The sequence below is a fragment of the Rhamphochromis sp. 'chilingali' genome, assembly GCF_963969265.1.
Source record: "Rhamphochromis sp. 'chilingali' genome assembly, chromosome: 15".
Taxonomy (NCBI): Eukaryota; Metazoa; Chordata; class Actinopteri; order Cichliformes; family Cichlidae; genus Rhamphochromis; species Rhamphochromis sp. 'chilingali'.
Genome location: NC_137942.1, coordinates 25,527,579 through 25,550,610, shown reverse-complemented (window position 1 = coordinate 25,550,610; position 23,032 = coordinate 25,527,579). Strand labels below are relative to the sequence as shown.

At 39.6% G+C, this 23,032-nt stretch overlaps 2 protein-coding genes across 3 annotated transcripts in view; one reads left to right on the top strand and one right to left on the bottom strand.

Moving 5' to 3' along the window:
• Nucleotides 1-23,032, top strand: part of LOC308411793 (interferon-induced very large GTPase 1-like) — a gene marked incomplete at its 3' end in the record, with an annotated part of 253,476 nt that overhangs the window by 161,393 nt on the left and 69,051 nt on the right. The window contains 3 exon segments of the mRNA XM_080905819.1: nucleotides 5,803-6,160; nucleotides 9,995-10,032; nucleotides 10,123-10,482. Coding sequence (XP_080761945.1) covers nucleotides 5,803-6,160; nucleotides 9,995-10,032; nucleotides 10,123-10,482 — 756 coding nt within the window.
• Nucleotides 18,832-20,671, bottom strand: mgst1.2 (microsomal glutathione S-transferase 1.2). Of its 2 annotated transcripts, XM_080904268.1 has the most exons (5): nucleotides 20,560-20,620; nucleotides 20,419-20,514; nucleotides 20,019-20,151; nucleotides 19,653-19,744; nucleotides 18,832-19,186 (listed from the first exon to the last, which is right to left on the bottom strand). In XM_080904268.1, the coding sequence occupies exons 3-5, from the start codon at nucleotides 20,133-20,135 to the stop codon at nucleotides 18,940-18,942; spliced, it is 456 nt and encodes a 151-aa protein (XP_080760394.1). In that variant the 5' UTR covers nucleotides 20,136-20,151; nucleotides 20,419-20,514; nucleotides 20,560-20,620; the 3' UTR covers nucleotides 18,832-18,939. The 2 variants fall into 2 exon arrangements, with proteins under 2 accessions (XP_080760394.1, XP_080760395.1); XM_080904269.1 differs by lacking the exon at nucleotides 20,419-20,514 and having other exon boundaries at nucleotides 20,560-20,671.

Below are 23,032 nucleotides of genomic sequence, written 5' to 3'. Positions count from 1 at the left end.
CTTTTACTCAAATCTGAGTTTATTTTAACTATTGAATATTTTTAAACAATGTTGTTTCTATTATTTGTGGAATTGTTAATCAATGACAATAAAAAAGTGGAATTTGACCTCATGTTATTAATGGTAAATGGCAAATGGCCTGTATTTGTATAGCGCTTTACTAGTCCCTAAGGACCCCAAAACGCTTTACACATCCAGTCATCCACCCATTCACACACACATTCACACACTGGTGATGGCAAGCTACATTGTAACCACAGCCACCCTGGGGCGCACTGACAGAGCGAGGCTGCTGGACACTGGCGCCACGGGCCCTCTGACCACCACCAGTAGGCAACGGGTGAAGTGTCTTGCCCAAGGACACAACGACCGAGACTGTCCAAGCTCGAACCGGCAACCTTCCGATTACAAGGCGAACTCCCAACGGTGTTTTTATGTAGCCTATCTGTTTAGTCAATTTAATTAAAAACTTACAGATGACTTCTTATTTTATAGGGTAATCTTAAGATAAATATCAATACCACTGATTTTTTTGGACACTTTTTCTTCTTTCTGAGGTAACTTCCTCCAAACTATCATTTTAGACCATTCATTAATATTTCAACAAACATCATGGATGTTTGTTGTCTCCTCCTGGCCTGTGGTTCTAACTCTCACCAGTCCTCAGGCCTCCTTCCTTTTGCTTAGTGTGCAATCTCAAAGTGCTGGATTTGGGGTGAACGCTGACCCTGTGGGATTCCCAGGTAATTTTAGCTGTCCTCAGTGTCTGCAAGATTGTCTTCTGGTAGTGCAGTTGTGACTGCCTTCCCTCTTGCCCCATACAGGGTGGCCCATTTATATGGATACACCGTAATAACATGGGAATGGTTGGTGATATTAAAGTCCTGTTTGTGGCACATTAGTGTATGTGAGGGGGCAAACTCCTCAAGATGGGTGGTGACCATGGTGGCCATTTAGAAGTCGGCCATCTTGGATACAACTTTTGTTTTTTCAATAGGAAGAGGGCCATGTGACACATCAAACTTATTGGTAATGTCACAAGAAAAACAATGGTGTGCTTGGTTTCAACGTAACTTTATTCGTTCATGAGTTATTTACAAGTTTCTGACCACTTATAAAATGTGTTCAATGTGTTGCCCATTGTGTTGGATTGTCAATGCAACCCTCTTCTCCCACTCTTCACACACTGATAGAAACACCGCAGGAGAAATGCCAGCACAGGCATCCAGTATCCGTAGTTTCAGGTGCTGCACATCTCGTATCTTCACACCATAGACAATTGCCTTCAGATGACCCCAAAGATAAAAGTCTAAGGGGGTCAGATCGGGAGACCTTGGGCGCCATTCAACTGGCCCACGACGACCAATCCACTTTCCAGGAAACTGTTCATCTAGGAATGCTCGGACCTGGCACCCATAATGTGGTGGTCCACCATCTTGCTGGAAAAACTCAGGGAACGTGCCAGCTTCAGTGCATAAAGAGGGAAACACATCATCATGTAGCAATTTCAAATATCCAGTGGCCTTGAGGTTTCCATTGATGAAGAATAGACCCACTATCGTTGTACCCCATATACCACACCAAACCATCACTTTTGTTGTTCCAACAACAAAATCTTCTGCGTGAACTGAGGGTCCTGTTCCAATTTTTGTTTTTCCCATTCTGCAAATTCTGCGCGCCGATCTGGGTCATCCTCGTTGAGATGCTGCAGTAGCTGGAGTTTGTAAGGGTGCCATTTCTGAGTAGCTAATATCCGCCGAAGGGATCTTCGACTAATGCCACTCTCCAGTGACATGCGGCGAGTGCTACACTGTGGGCTCTTGCTGAATGAAGCTAGGACAGCCACTGATGTTTCTTGCGTCCACATTTTGGCAAATCCAACACTGAACTGGTTTCATCAAACTTAGCAAGCAGTTTGCTAACTGTAGCATGGGAGATGGGTGGTCTCGTAGGGTGTCTTGCATTGATATCTGCTGCAATGACCCGGTTACTGCGTTCACCAGATATCAACACAATTTCGATCCGCTCCTCACGTGTTAACCTCTTCAACATGTCAATGGCTGTGAACAATGGCTGTGTATTTACCTGTGCATTCATCCATTTTCTTCCGGTTGTCCGGGGATGGATCATGGGGGTGGTAGCCTAAGCAGAGGAATCCAGACTTCCCTCTCCCCAGCCACCTCCTCCAGCTTGGAACACCAAGCTTGTCTGAGGGAACATCAAGGCGATCCCAGGCCAGGTGAGAGATATCTCTCCAGCGTGTCCTAGGCCTGCCCAGGGTGGGACACATGCGCGTCTGATAAATATCACCTTTTTGCGCCCCCCATATAACTCACCGAACTTAAAACAGCTTTCAAGTGCTTATGTTTGTTTTTATGTTAAAGGAAAAACACGAAAGCACTTAAAAACATTAATCATCATCATCCTAGGAATCGGCAAGTGTTTTCATTCACTAGAGGGCACCAAATAGCTATAAAGATCTCTGCAGTCCATTTCTAAACACAAGCAAACCAAAATCCAAGATCATCTAAAATTATAGTGCTGTAACTATTTATGACTTCTTTCTTTTTTTCTTCTTTTCTTTTCTTTTTGTATTTTAATCAGAGGTTAAAAATATTGATGATTAAATTTTCCTTATGTGTTGACTGTTGTATTATTTGTACGTGTCATAAAAGTTTCATGCTACACCCTTTCAGTTTGCCACTGGATTTCTTAGGATCAAAATGAACTGAATTAAAAACAAACAAACAAAACAAACTAAAAACCCTACTCTGACTGAAGACAATCATAAAGGGTATTCACTGAATACTCATGATATACTTACATTTGCTTTAAAAGAAAGGAGTTTGAGTAAAAAAAAAAGGTCTTCTTTCTTTCTTTTTTATTTTTGTCATTATGTCACTAAGTTTCTGGCACCTGAAATTCACGCAGAAAAAATGTCTAAAATAATCTTTTTACCTCTTGAGTTTTACGAGAGATGGTGAATGTCACTAGGCCTTTAGGTTACATTTTACAGTTACATTCTTTGTGGCATATTTCATTTAGGGAATTATTTTTCATCATTACTGTAAGAATGAAATGCAGAAAAGTGAACAATGGAAGAGAACAATGATAGTAATAGCATAGCATCTTGAAAAGATGTAAAGTATAAAGCCAAGTCTGTTTCACTGATGACAAATAACAAAGGTAATCAACTGCTAAAATAAAATCTTCCTAATAATTTTCAATCAAAAATAAAAATGATCCTATATGATCCTTTCTTACATGACATGACTCCACTTGTGGGAGAGAACAGCTGACAAGGTAACAGCATTCATTTATGTTTTGACCCATTCATTATATATATTGTATCAGTGGAGTGTAGCCACTTTTACAGAAGGGAAGCAGAGATGATTCTCACCCTCATCCCCCCAAAATGCACAAACAAACAAAAATGCCTTCCTTCACTATTTACCTATTAGACAAGATAAACTGAATCTGAATAAAACATACCATTTGTACTGTCTGTCTGCACTACATGGACATCATAATAACATCATAATCTTAAATCATCATTCATGTAACATGATCTGACTGCTCAACACATGGTGTGTCAAAGTTCATTTAGTAATTTTATTCTGTATAATATGTTGGCTGTATAAAAGCATGCTGATAAGAATACAGTTATTTGTAATCTTTACAACATAATACTTTGATCAGGGTAAAATAAATTTATTAGTACGTGGGTGTAGAAAAGCTTTTACTTGGCATAAAATCCAAAAAATTTATCAAATGAATGAAGAAATTTTATGACCTCACTGCATTTATTTTGTTTTTTTAAGTTGCCATGTATTAATCTGCTTTGACTCCAAGCTTTGAGTTCAGTAGTTGAATTTTGCTCATTATTATATTTTTTGCATAATCTGTTCTTTATTCTTGTACTTTAGATTTTCATATTCTAACCTTGTTTTTCTTTCTGTGTTGTACTGTTTGTACTGGTTCTCAGCCCTTGTGGTTTCCCATACTACATTTTGACTTGTTCAGCTTCTGTCGTTTACTGTAATTTATATTTGCTAACACAATTGAAATAAAGGTGTGTTTTATTTTGTGTTAGTTCTTATCTGAGTCTACATCTGGGTACACTTCACTCCATGACAGGGCAGTGCTAACAGTTTCATTACCAGTATCATTACCAGTAAGCCCAACCCAAAATTTTCCCGTAAGTGATAAGGTTTCAAAGCGCCACATTTTTTTCTCTTTTTACCTTTGTGGGAGGGATTGGTCAGAAGCAGAAATATAGTGCGACATATAATCATCCTCTGATCTTACTCTAAATATCTCAGGGGTACTAGGAGGATTTCTGACAGGGCAGCCGTATCTAAACAGAAATGGTGAGTTGATCAAGCAACAAATTTCTGTCATTGTAATGGTAGCCGTAGAAGAGTGTCATGCTGACAAGAACATGATCATTTTTATTAAAGCTTTATGAGAGACTGAAAACTTAGTCAGCTGGAAAATCAGAGAATGTGCAACAAACAAACTAATCAAAACAAATAATTTTGCTCTGTGCATTTTTAAGTCATCAAGGCTTCAAGAACTTCTTGACTGGTAGTTAGGCTTGCTGAGAAACTGTCTCTGTGTTTCATTGCAGACATGTCATAAGAGAGAGGCACTAAAAATGGACTTTGTTCAGTCCATTTAATTTGTTATTGCATAGCAACAGGAAGAATAGAGAATTTTTTCTACTGACACACAGATACTTCCCCCATCAGTTTGTTATTATGGTATAAAGATTAAAAAACTTTATTCTTATCACCTTTATTCATCTTTTATAGCCACGATAAGAGACAGTGAATCTTTAAAATTTACCAGTAAATGTCTGTTGCACAATTGGGTCATCCTAAGAAGTGAGAAAAGTTGGCATGTTTGCAAACTACTATACTTGCAAGAGTTCACTTTTAATAAAGTTCTTAATTTGTAAAACAAACAAACAAAAATATGTTTGCATTTTAATCATTTTACAAAAAAATCTTTCTATGTGATTTCATCTTTTTTTCTTTCTTTCTTTTTAAATTACTTTGTCCTGTGACTGTAATGGTAATAAAGCCGCTGGATGGAAGAGAATAAAGATAATGCAGCACCTGGAGGTGGAAAATAATCCAAAACCAATTGAACTACATCTGTGAAAGATAACAAAGGTAGTCTAGCATTTTAACATAATATGAAAGGTTTGCCAAACAGATTTTATGTTTTTCATCCAAGTGAGAATTTGTTGTATATTTTTTTTCTGCCTTGTTGTATATTTTTTTTCTGCCTCCTTCCTTTTGGTACCATATGCTTGTTTTATCTAGCTCTATATGTAATACTGCAGTAGTGCAAGTGTATTCTGACATGGCGTATTGGTGCATGGTTGCTCTTTACGTGGTTTCAGGTATGACCACTCTTTTAGTTGGAATCCCAGTAATGAAGTTTGCTACTCAGTGAGCAATAAAACTACAAGAAGACAGAGAGAAACTATGTCTGCATCAACTGCAGTTAGTGACAAAGGTAATATTTGTAATAATATAACAATTTTTTTCTCTGATAGTGTCATTTTAATTCTTTTGTTTGTTTCTGTTTGTTTCAGTGCTGCCTGACCTCACGTTTGTGCTAACCGGTGAGCGAAATGCCATTGACTTTGGACCGAGAAACATTTTATTTGACCATGATGAAGAAAGAAATGCTGAACAATTTTCATCCAAACTATATGATTTGTGTGGCCGGCACATCTCGGTCATCAACATTCTTGGTCTGCAAAATATTGACAAAATTCCTTTAAACCAGGGAATTCATGCCTTTCTCTTACTGGTACCATATGGTCGGCATAGCAGCCATTACACCTCAGGGGTTCAGTGGCTTGAAAAAGCTTTTGGGAAAGGATCTCTTCCTTATGTAATGACTGTTGTGACTCGGTGGCCGGGTGAAAAATATGAAAGTGCACTGGCAGACCTGAAAGCTAACAGTAGATTTAGTGAAAAAAGATGCCACACGTGCACAAGAGGCATGATGGATGCCAACGAGATAATAGATCTCTTAGAGAAAATAGATGTCATGGTCTCTGAAAATGATTACCACTGCTACAGTAGACTCAAGCACGAGGAACATGAAGAGCTGGACCAAAAAGAAGAAATGGTCAAGAGAGGTGAGATTTTAATATGTGGCGGATTGATTTTGACACTTTATGAAAGTTTAGGTTCAAAGGGTTGTATTTTTGTTTTTAATTATCTGAACATTTGGATGTTGTAAAGTTCAAAAGTTTGACTTTACAGCAAACTTTACCACAGCTGTCAATCAAGGCAGCCAACAGAGCATGGCTGCTTTGAGGGCCAGGGCCAGTATTGCAGATAACAATACAGATACTGTTACTTTCAACCTATAAAGGCAGCTTATGTAGAAGAGAGCAGTGTGTCATGATTTATGACACGAATAATTACACGTTTTCAAATTCTGAATCAATTTTAATGATCACTAAATCACTGTGCCGGCTGCCCCAGAACCGGAGAGGCCCAATCAGTCTAGGATGGCTCAGCTGATGTCAGTCAAGCTCCCTTGTAAGGCTGGCAGCAGGCTCAGAGCTGCTGTCTGCGCCTCTCCTGACAGCAGTAGCCCTGACCAGCCTCTCCAGCACCCAGGTTTGGCATTTGGCCTGGTCCTAAAGCCTGGCATCTGCACTTCTTTCGCTGCTGCATGCTCCCTGTGCACTGCGGCCATCTCTGCGTGGTCAGCACATCCAACATTGCAAGCTGGGTTTTGGCACCACTTGTAAACCCCAGTCACTTGCAGTCACTCAGTACGCTTGTAAAGAACTTTAATTATTCCTGTGATGACCAGACAGCTTTCCAGTTGTCACCACACCACACCCCTTCTACCTGGAACCAGCTGGACTGAAAAGGGAAGGGCGTAGTTGCCTGATGAGCTGCACCTGCCCTGCCATCCTCCCTGACCGTTCCCCTCAAGCCTGCTGCCTGCTGCTTCCCTGCTGTTGAGCCAAAGACCACACCTCAGCCACAGACTTCTCACAGAATTAAGTTTGAATTGTAATTCATGTACAACAACTTATGTATTTGCCATTAACACACAGTTATTAATAGGTTATCGAGGTAACTTTTCTTTTGCAAGTAAAGCTCTGACCTCGCTCTGACCTCATCTGTCAGGCTGTCCATCCCCACTGTGAACAGTGAATTTCACTCCTGCTGCAAACTTTACCACTGTCTCCCTGTCCTCATAGATGTACTGCAGCAGCCATTGTTTACATTCACAAAGAAATAGTGCAACTGCTTCTGACCTTCTCAACACACACTTTACTTGTCAGCACTTTAACATTGCTATCTTTCATCATACTAAACTGCTGTAATTCCTTTCCAGCTACAGCTCTCCTTCGGTTTGGTATGCATATGTATCGAACAATACAACATTTTTAATTTATTTTATCAACTTTTCTTCTGACGATGCTGTCTGTGTTGAGAGCTCAGTGGATCTGCGTTCGACTACTCTGCCTAGGTTGCACTGTCGAGCGCAGATCCACTGAGCGCAGCGCAAGCTAGCGAGACAGAAGCTAAGCTCGTTGCAACATGGCAAATTGAACCTCCCCACCCTCATTCAGATCTGGCGTTTGGAACTATTTTGGTTTTCATGTGAAGTATGACCCTGAAGGTAAGCGCATCATGGACAAAAGCAAAACAGTATGTCGGATGTGCCACGCAATGCTCAATTACATTGGATGGGAACTAGTGCGTTAGCGCAGTTAGCTCGTTAACGTGTTGACGCCGTCCAGCACCAAGCACGGGGCGATTCGCGGTAACTCATTAACGGAGATTTGCAGCGTTATGGCGTTAATGTCATTTAAACGAGATTAACGCTGACAGCACTAGTGGGAACACAATGATTATGACTGCACATTTATGCCGACACCATCCTAGTGCAAAGACAAGTGGAAGCAGACAAAAAACAACAAGCATGCATGCTACAAAATTTACCAGAGTCATTTTGAGTTAAAATATATATTTTTAATTTTAATAAATGACAAATTAAAAAGGCATGAATATTTTTTGTATCAAAAAATATTGAACCGTGACACCAAAGTATCGAACTGAACCGTCCTGTAAATTTTGTGTATCGTTGCCCCCATTGTAATTACAGGGTACCCTGTCGCAGGTGTCACAGGTGACCCCATAATATGGCCTGCACCCCATAAAGGACAGGGTACTTACAGTGTAGTTGTTTCCTGCAACAACCTGACTTGTTGCCTGCACATTGCACATAATTACAGGTACTTGCACCTTGTTATCGGCAAACTGCATGTAAATACAGGGTACATGCGCCTTGTTACGCACAAACTGTAATTACAGGATACTTACACCTTAGTCGCAGGTCTTACAGTGTAATTGTTTCATTGTTTCCTACAAATATCTGACTTGTTGCCTGCAAATTGCATCTAATTACAGGCTACTTTTGCCTTATTCTAAGGACTATTATAGAGTGCTGCTGAAATGTGTAAACAAATGGTGGCCCAAACTACTTTAGGCAGTTTGGGCCAAACCATTTGTACCAAAAAACTGAGAAGCATTGATCTGGGCTGACATTTGAGGTTTTGGTTTATTTGCAAGGCTGGTAACTAATGAACTGCTCTTCTGTATTACAGTAAACTTTTAGTCCTACTTATTAGGAGTTATTGTGTTGTACTATACTTTGTTCCATATATTTAATGGTTTAAAGTAAAATATTAAAAACAAAACCTTCAATGAGCAGGCACAGCACTATTGAAACTACTATCACTTCCTTCTATTTTGCTTCCAAGGAGTCAGACTTTTCTGAGATTTCTGATGGTCTTTCAAAGTTTTCTGTGCACACTGGCTGCTTCGTCACTCAGTTTTAATCTTGTCCTTGTACCTAACCATTGCAAAGAAACTTTTTTTTCTTTGTGATTATTTTAAGGCATTTAACACTGACCTATGAATACTCAAAGCATAAAAACCCACCTAACTCATAGGATGAACCAGAGCGGTATCTGCACATAACAGACAATATAGAAAATAATTTTTTGTAAATGTTACTAGCAGCTTTTTGCAAAAACTCATCAATTGTTCATATTTGTTTTATTTTCATTCAAAAAATGCCAAAGATAACACAGTTTAAGAGGCAAATAATAATATTTTTCCACCAACAAAGTGAGTCTAAACTTATCTTCCAATGGTGTGCTGTGTGTCCTTATAAATTCTCTGGCATTTTCATCCTTGTTTCACTAAATTGTTGCAACTATTTTCCATTTTCCTAGCAAAATGGAAAGAAATTAATGTGGCTCAAGATCTTTGCACAGTACAGTATATACAAACGTCCAAGCAGTACTAAAAAAAGAAAAGAAAAAAAAGGCTGTGTCTTCAGCTCTCAGGCTGAAGACACAGCCTTCTGTGGAACAGCTTCCAGTTTAGATTTGTGAGACAGACACTATTTCTACTTTTCAGATTAGACTCAAAACTTTCCTTTTTGATAAAAGATACCGTTAGGGCTGGATCAGGTGACCCTGAATGCTCCATTAGCCCCTTAGGCTGCTGGGGGATTCCCATGATGTACTGACTTTTTTTTTTCTTCAGTCACCTTTTTCACCCATTATGTGTTCATACACCTCTCTGCATTAAATTGTTATTTATTATTAATCTCTGGCTGTCTTCCACAGTGGGTCTTTTGTCCTGTTTTTCTCCCCTTACTTGGTCGCTGCAGATGTCTGCCCTCACTGAGCCTGGTTTTGCTGGAGGTTTCTTCCTGTTAAAATGAGTTTGTCCTTCTCACTGTTGCCAGAGTGCTTGCTTATAGGGGTCATATGATTGTTACGGTGTTCTATGTTTTCTTTGTATGATTGTAGGGCTCTTACCTTACAATATAAACAACCTTGAGTCATTTGTTGGTGCTGTATGAATAAAACGGAATTGAATAGAAAGGTGTATCTCTGCTAATCTGTTAAATCGTTGCTATTCTGCAGGTACCCTCAGAATGAATAAGAGTGGAAACAAGAATAAGGTCAGAAACTCACATTCATTGTACAAAGTCTTCAAGAAGCTATTTATTGTTCTTTACAAACAGTAAATACAAACACTGATTTATCTACAGGATTTATTAGATGTTTCTGAAGAAAACTACACAATGAAACACAGTCAACGAGAAGATGAAATACTACTCAGAAGACTCAACCTTCAAGACAAACATCAGCAGAAGATGTCAACAGCAGACTTTCTTAAAATAGGCCCTCCTGTGAAACAGGGCCATGACACATCTGAGAAAGATTTAGCTCTTGCTTTTCTTCACAGGTTGTTGATGTTAGACTATAGAGCCAGATACATTCCTGTAAGACAAGACAATCCTGCTGTGGGCCATTCACAGTCTGTGCAAATGTCTGACAGTGAAGACACAGATGATGATCACTTTGATGCACTATTTAGTGAAAGTGTAGACTCTGATGAATCAAAACAGTTTCATTTGCATCCAATGGATGTTCAGATGGCAGTATTTCACTGCTCAGACAGTTTTCTGAAGCAGAACCTGGTTACAAAGCTATCCCAGTGTCAGTACGCCTTACCTTTGCTTGTTGCTGACCCAGTCACAAAGGATATTGAATGTCCTTTGTGGACATTCAGGCAGATACAAAAAACATGGAAGAAAACTCAAATCAAGGATAATTCACATGCCATGACCATGAAGACAATGCCCATCTGCAAAGCCGAGACACCCATGGTGTCATTCTTCCGCCTGGGTTCACTTCCAGTGTCAAAATCTCAGCTCATGAACACTTTGATCAATGACCGTCACAGCACCTTCTTCCATAGAAATTGTCCAGGTAGCACCAAATGTCGCCTGCTGATGGATGGTGTGGCAGAGATTGCCTGGTACTGCCCTGCTGGAAAACCCAATGACTCCTTCACTGACTGCATTGCCTTTTGTAATCTTCATGGTGATGCTCTGTCATTTCAAAAACAGCGTGAGATACTGACAGAAAAATCATCAGTCACTGTTGTTCTTGTGCCAACTCTGGAAAAAGGCCAGAAAAGTACCACAGTAATCCAAGACCTTTTCAAGTCACCAAATCCTTTGATTATTCTCATTGCTGATAATGATTGTGGTGCAGTTCAAGTGAAAAAGAGAAGATACAAAATGGGTCTGAAAGACAGAAGCCAGTCAGATGTTTCTGAAGAACTGAAAGGAATTATCAGAAAGATTTTACATGAACCTCACACATCCTTCCAGCTTGAATCCTTGGCTGAGGTCTTTGGAGTCACAGTGGATGAAGATGATGAAGTCTGTCAAAAAGGGAAATCAGCTGCAATGAAAACAGTTAATATACTTCAAGGGATGGAAATTTCAAAGATCAAAGTTACATTTCTACCTTGTCAAGGCGATCTGTGGCATGAGTGGTGCAGAATAAATAAAGAGCTGTATAAACTTAAAGGAAACACCGAGCAGGAAAAAAGTCAGAAACAGCAGCAGCTGATGCAAATAAGACAAAATCAGTGCAAAGCTTCATGTAGTGAACTGATGAAGTCATTCACAGAAAGCCTCTTGTCATCAAAAGAGACATCAAAAGAGAAGGAGTACTTCCTGAAATGGACTCAGATCTTAACAGATGCCCTATCCACAGATGATCTTTCTTTGATTCTTCAAAGCTATGATGAAAAGTGGACTGAGGTCTTGACTCTGAAGAAGAAACACGACAAATCTGATCTGTTAACAACCAAACAAACTGAGCTTGAAGAAATCTCCAAAACACTGCAGTCTGCAACCTTTGGCCTGGAACACATCTTCAGAGAAATGGGACAGATCTATGAAGCCCACAGAGCAGTACAAGCAGAGAGTAAACACACTGACTGGTCTAAATACCCTGAACTGGCTGCAGATCTGATGATTTCAGGACACCCAGTGGAGCTGATGGATGGTGATGCAGGTCATGTGCCTCTAACATGGATCTCCAGTCTTTTAGATGAAGTTATCAAGAAACTAGGCGACCAGAGAGTTTTTGTGTTGTCAGTTTTGGGCGTACAAAGCAGTGGAAAGTCAACAATGCTGAATGCCATGTTTGGATTGCAGTTTGCAGTGAGTGCAGGCAGGTGCACCAAAGGTGCCTTCATGCAGCTGGTCAAAGTGTCAGAGGAAATCAAGAAAGACTTCCAGTTTGACTATTTTCTAGTGGTGGACACTGAAGGACTGCGAGCTCTTGAGCTGGAAAGTAATGATACTCTTCATCACGACAATGAATTAGCAACATTTACCGTTGGTCTGGGAAACATGACACTGATCAACATCTTTGGTGAGAATCCAGCTGACATGCAGGATGTCCTGCAGATTGTTGTTCAGGCTTTCATGAGGATGAAGAAAGTTAAACTTTCTCCGAGTTGTGTGTTTGTTCACCAGAATGTGACAGATATCGCAGCTGCTGAGAAAAACATGGATGGGAAAAGACGCCTCCAAGAAAAACTGGACCAGATGGCTCAGCTAGCTGCTAAAGAGGAATCATGTGATGCTGAGTGCTTCAGTGACGTCATTGCCTTTGATGTGCAAACAGATGTGAAATACTTTGCTCAGTTATGGGAGGGAAGTCCACCGATGGCTCCTCCAAATCCAGGCTACAGCGAGAGCATCCAAGAGCTGAAGAACATCATCCTGTCTAAGGCTAAACAGTCCACTGGGATCACTCTCTCACATTTCAAAATCAAAATTCATGACTTGTGGAAAGCCCTGATGAACGAACACTTTGTTTTCAGCTTCAAAAACACATTAGAAATTGCAATTTACAGAAAACTTGAGGTCGAATATGGGAACTGGACCTGGGCCCTGAGGAGCAACATGCTGACTATTGAAAACCAGCTTCACACCAGAATTGAAAATGGAGAACTTGAGAAAGTTGAATGCAGTGATCTTTTTAAAGAGATGAGCAAATCATATGAAGCAATTAAAAATGACTTGGTGACATACTTTGAGGATGATGGAGACAAAGAAATACTGGTTCAGTGGAGAGGCCAATTTGAAAACAAAATAAAGGAGTTCCAAGAGGATCTGGTGAGAGGAGCGATAAAAAAACTGGATGAAATTATTCAGCAGAAGAAAGCGTGTAAAAAGCTGGATGATAAGAAAAAAGACTTTGAGAGCAAACTGCTGCTAAAGAGCAAAGAGCTCGCTCATCAGTTAACACACAACGCAAAAGATGAAGAGGAACTTCAAAAACAGTTTAACAGTTTTTGGAGTGATTGGGTTAAAAAATTAACTGCAGATACACAACCCATTGAGGACATTAATCTGGAAGACGATGAAGCAAACATTCTTAATAACCTTGGTTTTGAATGGGATCTTATAATTAGCTGCAAAAGCAACGGCAAATACAAAACCATATCCAACGTTGGTGATTATTCTGAATATATTTTGTTCAGCAAGCAGCAAGACACAAAAGAGAAAATGAAAGTCAAAAAACTACTTCAATTTTTTGAAGATTGTGCTACAAAAGAATCTTTTAGATTTGAAGATAAACAATTAATCAGAGCCCTCATAAGAAATGTTGAAAAACAATCACTTGATATAATCAAGAGCAAACCTGTAGCAACAAGAGGCTACAGTCCAACTTACTTACAAGAAGCGGCCAAAAATGTTCTGGAGAAAGTGACAGAGTTCAAATCAAACAAGAAATATGATTTCAAAAAGGAGTTCACCGTTGATCTCTTACTGTATGTGTTTGACAGGGCAGCCATTTGGCTTTCACAGTCTCACAAAAAATTCAAAACAAGCAATGATGCACACACTTACTTGGAGAGTAAAAAACCACAATACTACAACATTTTCAGCAGCTTCTGCAAAGGAAACTCATCTGCTGTTGTGTTTGGAGAAATGATCTGTGAAAAACTGAAGGTTTCTATTGTTGAGGCTGTTTGTAACAAGACTGCCATTGATCTCGCTGGAGAGATGAGGTGCACTTTCCCAGCATTCAATGGGAACAGACTGAACTTAGAGAAACATTTGTTGAAGTCACTTGCAGAGAACGAGGACTTTGATGCTTTCATCAACTACATCCAAAATCCGAGGAAGCAAGTCGAGGCTTTTATTGAAGAGAAAGTAAATGAACATATGTCAGGAGAACACAAAAGTAAAGCACTCAAAATACTCAGGAAAAATGCAGGTAACATGCATGAGTTTGCCTATCAAGCTTTATTTGATGCAACAAATAACGTCAAAACACAAAGAGGAGACATCGACATGTGGGCAAAGGAATTTTCCAGTTTCCTTAAAGATAAACTGACTCTTGAATCTATCTCTTGTCAAAACTTCATGGACATAAACAATTTCGAATTTCTTAAAGAAGAGATTGAGAAAGGTCTTATATCCATCAAAGAGGAGCTGAATCAGCTTTCCTTGGATAAGATGAAGGAATTCAGACTTAGACCTGATGAAATCCTCATTGATCAGCTGTGTAACTGCTGCTGGGAAACCTGCCCGTTCTGTGCAGCTGTTTGTACCAACACTGTTAAAGATCACAGTCCTGAAGACCACAGTGTCCCCTTTCATCGATCTTTAGCAGTTAAGGGCGCACAGTATCATAACAGTGAGGAAATGTGTATTGAGTTCTGCACGACAAAGGTTGCAAGTGATGGAAATTTTTATGCTGGAAAAAATACAACAAAACTAATTCCTTTTAAACAGTATCGGAGTGCTGGACCACCATATGCAAACTGGAGCATAACCTCAGATGAGTCTAAGCTGAAGTACTGGAAATGGTTTGTGTGGCAATTTCAGGAGGAACTTGAAGACTACTATGCTTTAAAATTTACAGGACATGGTGAGATTCCCAGCGAGTGGAACACACACACTAAAGAAGATGCTATTCAAAGTCTGGATGAAATGTTCAGTACACACTATGAATAAATCAGCACAGTTCCAACTCTGCTGAAAATCACAGCAGCTATGTTCATGCGGCATTTTTACAAATTAAACTGTGTAAAATGACAGTTACATAATCTTAGTGATTTAAATTTATAATGTGGGCAGTGAATAGGTGATTAGACCAATACACAGAAACCTGCTTTACTGAAAGGAATGCTTATACAGACCAAAACGGTCGTTTTGAGAATTTACAGTAGAAGAGAAATAAAGGTAAATATATCAAGGTTACTAAAACGATATCACTACCAAAGGATTTCTGGAAGAGGAAACAGTTTTAATAAAGGAGAATTTAGTTTATTTATTATTTTTAAAGAAAAGTGACAATTATGTGTTTGAATGATTTTATATTTTATGATATGAAGCATAGATAATATAGAAAAGAGCTGCTATGTGATGTATCTTGTCAAAATTGACATTTTGATGAACTGGTGAATGTCTGCCTATAGTCTGAATCTCTCTTAGATGATCTTGTCTTATTCATGCTACTGACCTGTTGTCAGTTAATCTAATTAGTTGCAAAATGTTTATTTTGACTACCAATTAATTTTAAACCCTTTGTTGCCCCATTCCCAAATTTTGTGAGACATGTTATTGCCATAAAAGGTAAAAAAAAGCCAATCGTTTTCTTAAAATGCAACATTTTGTCAGTTTAGTAGTTCTGCAAATGATTGCATTGTTTTTCTTTACATTCACATTTATTAAATTGTCAATCAGTGACAACACGAAATTTTATTCTTGTGTTATTAATGATAGTAAAGAGGTTTAATAATCTAACTGCTTAATACATGAATTTTTTTTATTTTACTTATTTGTTCAGTTTGGGGGGGGGGGGGGGGGGGGTGTGTGTCTGTATTTCCAGCTCCCTACGTTGTTTACCACCTTCTGATTTCTAGTCTTTATGTATTGTTAATGTACCTTTCCTCAGTTCCATGTTATTTTTAGTCTGCGTCTCTGTCGCGCATTTTTTATTTTACTTTGACAGCCAGTGTATTGAGTTTTGCGTCCTCGTGTCTCGTCATGTCAGATTCGTCCCGGCTGTATTCTCACCTGTTCCCCATCCTCTTTTTTTTCTACTTGTGTATTTAAGCCCTGCGTCTTCCTTGTTCATTGCTGGTTTGTCTATTTCTCATCCTGCGTCTCCCCCTCTCGGTGCTCATGTCTCAGGCCCGTCATTCCCTGCCCTGTGTTCTGCCTTCCTGCCTGTTTTTCATGTACATTCCAAATTTAATTAGTTTTCTATTTCCTGATGTTCAGCAATAAAGCTGCCTTTTGAGTTTATGTTTTGCCTCCTTGAGTCTGCGTTTGGGTCCTCTCTTGCCTGCTTCACATGGCCAGCATATGACATGTTCATTTAATCTAAATTTAATTTAGCTATTTTCTCACAGAACAGCAGACAGTGTAGCAGTCCTTTCCACTCATCCATCATGTTTAACTCTAACCACTGTTCTCTGGCAGCCTCTTGACAGTCACTAAAGTGGAGTAGGAGGATAGTAAGCTTTGCACTGACTCTTTTTGAAAGGAAGAGAGTACTTAGTCTGAGAGTACTCACATCTTAAGGACAGGAGAAGGAAAAATTCCCGTTCTGCGTCACATGATACCTCCATCAATTCAGACCACCACCAACTTAGTCTGGAGGAAACTTTTAGACGCTTACTAGGTCATTTTGTTTAGTTTCTGTGTTTTTCATGATGCAAAAGGTATCTGAAGCATTAGTAATTTGTACTTACTCCCACAGTATTTTTCTTTATATTAAAATTGTAGTAAAACGAAAGCATGGTCAGTATATTTACTTCTACTTTACTGAGAGTTAAAAGTACAAACAGTAGAAAGTACTTAGTTCATAGCTCAGTGCAGCATAATAGCAAGTTCTCTTTGAATTTACCAGCACAAGCCAGTCCAAGGGTCAATTTGATACAAATCTTTGGAATGCATTCTATTGTTTTGTAATCTACTTTCACCCTGCTATTGTAGCACAGTACAGCTCATACATCACACAGAGAATTAGAAAGCTGTGTTATTTTAAAACACATGAATTACCTGTCAACACTTTTAACATATTCACTTTGATATGATTCAAAGACAGTGTGGCACACTTAAAAAGTTGCACTTCTGTCTTAACACTTCTTCAGTAGGGGTGGGTTTAAAAAATTGATTTCCCTATTCAAATCAGTTTCTTAAAATATAAATGTATATTGCCAGGAATGCCAAAATTTCAGGTTAAAGCTCACGAAATGTGACGTCGGACCCCTCCCAAGAACGCACAACACTCGCCAGGCACACCTGTTCACCCGGCCTCCACGCCACCCTGGGAGCTCACTGTGCCACCCATCCTCAGCAGCAGGCCAGAGACCCCCCGCCCCCGGTCCTCTGTTCGAGGCAACTGTCTGCAGGAGAAAAGGAAGGGAGAAGTTAGGCGTGAACAGCAGCGGCTCCCCACAGAGAGTCCATTTTACCTGCACAAACGCCGCATTGGCACTGCTTCGTCCACTGGACCAGGTCCGGGGCACCTTTCCGGGTGAAATCAGTTAAGGGATTGGTGAGGTCCTCAACACAAACCGGCAACAGTAGCCGGCCAGCTTGGGCACCCCAAGTGGTACCCCAAATACTATACGTCCAACTGCACACTTCTTGAGGTTGGCCGTGAGCCCTGCCTGCCTCAGAGACTCCAGGATCGCAGCCACCCACCACACATGCTCCGCCCACATGTCACTGTAGATGATTACATCATCTAGGTAGGCGGCAGCATATGGCCGCAGCACCCGGTCCATGAAACGCTAGAAGGTGGCAGGGGCCCCGAACAAGCTGAACGAAAGTGTAACGAATTGGTACAAACTGTAAAGAGTGGAGAAGGCCGTTTTTTCCTTGGACTGCAGACAAGGGAATCTGCCAGTAGCCACTGATCAAATCTAGTGTCGTGAAAAAGCGAGCAGTGCCCAACTCGTCCAGCGGCTCATCGACCCTGGGCATTGGGTACGCATCAAAACGTGACACCTCGTTCACCTTGTGATAATCGACACAGAACAGTATAGAACCATCCTCCTTCACGACCAGAACAATGGGCCTACACCACGCACTGTGCAACTCGTCTATTACTCACAACTTCAGCATTTCGCTCTATTCCCACTGAACTACTTGTCTTTTATGTTCAGGCAGCCTGTAGGGCCATGAATGCACCATCACACCAGGCTGCATATCAAAATGGTGCTCCATGAGAGACGTACGGCCGGGTAGGGGGTAGAACACATCAGCAAAGCGCTGTTGCAATGCAGCAACATCCACAATGGAGGGAGGCGGGAATGTTGGATTTTGGAACCAATGTGATCTCGGACCCTCCCAAGGACGCACAACACGGTCCATGTGGTGACAGCGCTTTTATTGTTACAATAATCCAACTGTGGTTTCAGCACACTGGCATGGGACACAGACACTCCCGTTCAGCCATCACGCACACACCACTGCCTCGTCGAATGTCACTGCAAAAGTTAATCACCTCGCCAGGCACACCTGTTCACCCCGCCTCTGCAGCAGGCCGGAGACCACATGTCTGCCACACAAAACTATATCAACAACCGCCAAACAGCTAAAACAGTAAATGATAGTATGTAAAAAGATTCCACAAAAACATGTAAACACAAGTACTGTAACCCCCCCCCCCCACAAGACAGCTCGAACGCAGTCAAGCTTTGTTTTTATACATAGATATAAAAATATGGATATGTGCAGATAAATGATCATAATTATAATATTTCTGACTGAGTCAAAAGTGAATTAAATTGAATCAGAAATCGAATCAAATCGGGACCTTATAAATCAGTTATAGGAATCAATGATGATACCCAGCCCTATTCTTCAGTACCTTAAGAAAACCCACACACATTTTGTTCATTTCCAACAAACAAAAGGTTATGCAAAGAATGTTTATTTGTCAAGCTCACAGATTGATGCAGCAAGAGAAAAGTAAACACATGCATATGTCTTTAAGAAAGTCAGCTCTATGGGCAAGCATGTTTTCTACAGGAAAAGAACTGTGTTGAGCACTCTGTAAGCCATTGAGAAGGTGACCAGCATGCCCACGACCCAGGACAGAGCCCTGCTCGGCTGAGGCAGAGCGCCAATGTAGGCAATGGTGTGGAAGATCCGAGCGCCAGCGAAAATACGAAAGTGAAGAAGAGCGACAGAAAGCTCGGGTCCAGTCAGAGCATAAAGGAGGCCGACAATCACGAAGGGAATAATGTTCTCCAGGTCATTCTGGTGACACCTAGAGGACAAAACAAACAGAGGTTTAGAAACTGCGATGGCCACATTATTAGTAACAGTAGGCACGACTAATTTACACAATTTATTATACACATTTATGTTTTTTGGTAGTGTCTGTCCAAAGAATATCAAACACGCCCTAAAACCCTAAAACAACCCCCCCCCAAAAACAAACCCCAAACAAACAAACATGATATTTTCTTAACTTCTTTAGATCAACTGTTGTTCTAAAGCAGGGGCGTCGAACTCCAGGCCTCGAGGGCTGGTGTCCTGATTAGTTCATTACCTCTGGAGAACTTCAAGACATGTTGAGGAGGTCATTTAGCCATGTAAATCAGCTGTGATGGATCAAGGACACATCTAAAACCTGCAGGATACTGGCCCTCGAGTCCTGGAGTTCGACACCTGTGTTCTAAAGACACATCAGGATTCTGTAGTATTTGAATTTTAGGGCCAGATTATCTCACCTTCGAACTCGTTCTACATCTGGGTGAGTTTTCAGCAGCTTCTTCTTTTCCTCTGCAGACTTTCTGGCTACATCCTCTTCATTAGAGAAAGACTTTAAAAAATAGAGAATACAAGTGTTTGTTTCTACCAGGACTTATCACAATAATATATCAGGTTGAAAGGATCAACACTGAGAAGTGAGGATGGTTCGGGAGCAGTTATGCATTTCTTTATTCTTTAGTTATGTAATTCTTTATTTTTCTTAAACCAACATGAGTCTTGTAAATTTTGAACTTGCAGTTTTATAAAACCAGGACAAAAAAGCAACTAAGCTAATCTTACAGAGAAATACCCAAAATGTAGAACATGCTGGCATTTGAACTCACCCCTCTGGTGAAGCGGTAGTATCCAGTCATTGGCCCCATCAGTAGCATCTTCACAACAACAATAACTGCATATGTACTGAAAGCCCTCACTACCTCATTTTCCATCAGCTCTGCCATCTCTGCTTATTTACAGCTGAAGAATGAAGAAAAGAAGGAAGTTTGTTTACCTTCCTATTAAAGCAAGTTTACTTCAAATTTAAATCTATTTGTAGTTTCTGTGTTTTTTAGAGGGTGTATACCCAACACAAAGTACCACTGTGAAAATAACTCAATCCAAAATAGTAAAATATTTAATGCTAAACTATTCATACACCATTTAAGCATCAAATAGGACCGACTGCACTCATAACCATAATATAAAGCATATAAGACAGTGCTATCAGTAAGACTACAAACTTACTAAAATGCACAAGGACCAACTGAAGTGGCAAATATGAAAGGATGAGTAGTGGCACAGCAGCAGAGCAAACGCACCAAAACCAGTTTCAGCTTGACACTGTTTGTTGATTCAAAGCACAGGTAGTTTATCAGGTTTACTTACTTTGCGCGGTGACTCTGCAGAAAACAAGCAAGTCTGGATCTGTTGCACAAGAAGAATCTCAACTGTTACCCAGTTATCTCTGGGGGCAGGGCAAGTACAAAGGTGCTGTCATAGTTTGCAGCAAGAAACATGGCCCAAATGCAAAACGCAAAGGCAGATGAGATAAAGAAAAAAGAAAATATTTTTGTTAGGCAGTAGGCAGCAGTTCAAGTGTAATGCAACTAAACTCAAAAGCCACAAAGTTCATGCAGAAAAGTTCACTTTCTATATGTCTGTGAAGGTTTAGAAAGAAAAGTGTCTGGACCTAAAAGAAGTCTAGATGCTTTTCTTTCCGAGCTCCTTAGACTACACGTTCTATACTTGAGTCTAATCTGCTGCCAAATCTCTTTTATTCTGCTGGAACTGCAGCTATTAGAACACCAAACACACACCAAGAATGTTTAATCATTCAAATTAATTTGACATTGAACTGCCAGCAAATGAAAGAGACTTCCACATCTAATTTATTTGGCTGTTCAACACTAAGATTTAATGTTTAAATGTCACCAGTTGAAAGTTTTCAGACCTCAAATATGCAGCAATCACCCTGTTTGTTGTTGGTTTTACACATGTAAATACTTTTTTTTTTAACATAAATATCTTCAAAAATAAGACTTCATGTAAATTTAAAGCTACAATAACTGTATTTTAATTTACTGTCCAACAGAATTTTTTGAATTAAGGAAAAAGTAAATCTCCATTATTTTAGAGTATTCCTCCGGTGCAACTAACTAAATTAAAGACTAACTTCAAGTTGCCAAAACCACAGTAACTGCAAAAACTACATCATAACATTGCAGTCCTTTATTTTATAAATAAGCATATGACTTTGTAATGGGTGTGAAATTGTATTGAAAGTGAACAAATGGTAAATGGTGTCTTGACATGTATTTCCTCTTATAGAGGAGTGGCTTTAAGCCTCCATGAGTTTTGGCAGAGAGCCAACAGGAAACAGTGACTTCTTTATTCGTTTTAACCTGATGGTGTAAGCTAATGTGACAAAGTGGTTAGGCATGAACTCATTTACTACTTGTCCCTTAACCATATTGATAATTTATTTCCTTGTTATTTTACCTTCAGCCATAATGCTTTAATTTAGACATTGCTGGTGTAACTGTCATTTGAATTTTCTCCTGTTCACAGGCAAATGTCTGGTAAATTATGTTTCTTTATGTTACTTTGGTTTGTCCATTTATTCAGGTCCTATATTTAAGACAGGTATATGGGAAGGGCCGCCCCAGTACTTCCTGTTTATATAGCGTCATGAGGTCATTGATTGCATCACTGGGTGTAACCAAATGAAGGGTTTTCATTTTGTATAGTATTGTTTATTTTCTTTAAAGTTGCCTTTTTAGTTATATTGTATGCAATGTTTTACTTTTCAAACCATTTAGCTTTGTTTAGAATTGTATTGTTTGGTCTGACCTATTTGTTTCAATGGTAGCGACTAACGAGGTTCAGGTGTGGGTAAAGTCCTGTATAAAGCAAGTGGGATTTTTGGCTACCAGGTTGATTGTTTTATGGTAGAATGGCGATGCCAAAAATAAAGTATACTTAAAAGAAACTTAAATAGTCTGCTGGTGCTGTTTACTTATAACCTTCCTTGGTGCTTATGTTATGCTACCTCACAGCTACCCGCTTTTAGCCTTCATAACTGCCTTAGTTATGTATAGCAGGGATTCAGCAAATAGCTTTTCCAGTTTGGGTACATACTGAGAGCATCACTCAGTTGCTGAAAAATTATGGCTAACACTTGAAATCTGGTAATTGTCCCAGGGTGCCCAACCCTAAATCTACCCCAAGGCAATCAGAACATGAAACTTTAAATTTTATTAAATTATCTCCTATAAACCTTAGCAGATGATTTCTTGTGAGAGAGACGCTCTTATTTTCATGTCATCCTGTTGCTGGCAGTCCTCGGCCTGTTTATTCACACTGTATGATGGTCGGGAACAAAATCATGAAGTTTGATGAGTGCTACAGATCACGTTCCCAAACTACAATTAATATAAACATTTTGAGTACAATGAATTTTATTAAGTAGCAATATGTAATATGCATGCAGAGTTTCACATATTGGACTCTTCACATCCCATCAGATCTATTAAAGACATGGGAGGAATTTGTTGGTGCTGAGAGTTAAAAAGGACGTCAGCTCTTGGGTTAGACAGATGAAAAAAAACAACAAAAAGTGAGTTCATGTTACAGGGCTTCCAGTTTTAAATGAGTATTTTCACCAAGTTATTATTGTTAAGCTGCATTTATTTAATGGCACACCTTCTCACATGTGTGAGATAAAACCTAGAATTTAGCAATTCAGAGCCTGCTACAAGAAATCTATTTATTATAAATAGTATAATAATAGCATAAATTAATAATATAAATTAAGCTTTTAAACTTTTTCAGCTTTACAGTGTGTTTCTATCTGTCTGTC

Excerpts from the sequence above, each read along its gene's own strand:
- mgst1.2 (XM_080904269.1), bottom strand. The coding sequence starts at position 20,135 with ATGGCAGAGCTGATGGAAAATGAGGTAGTGAGGGCTTTCAGTACATAT. Across the intron at positions 19,745-20,018 it reads ACTACCGCTTCACCAGAGGG|TCTTTCTCTAATGAAGAGGA; the intron begins GTGAGTTCAAAT and ends TATTTTTTAAAG. Across the intron at positions 19,187-19,652 it reads GATGTAGAACGAGTTCGAAG|GTGTCACCAGAATGACCTGG; the intron begins GTGAGATAATCT and ends TTTGTCCTCTAG.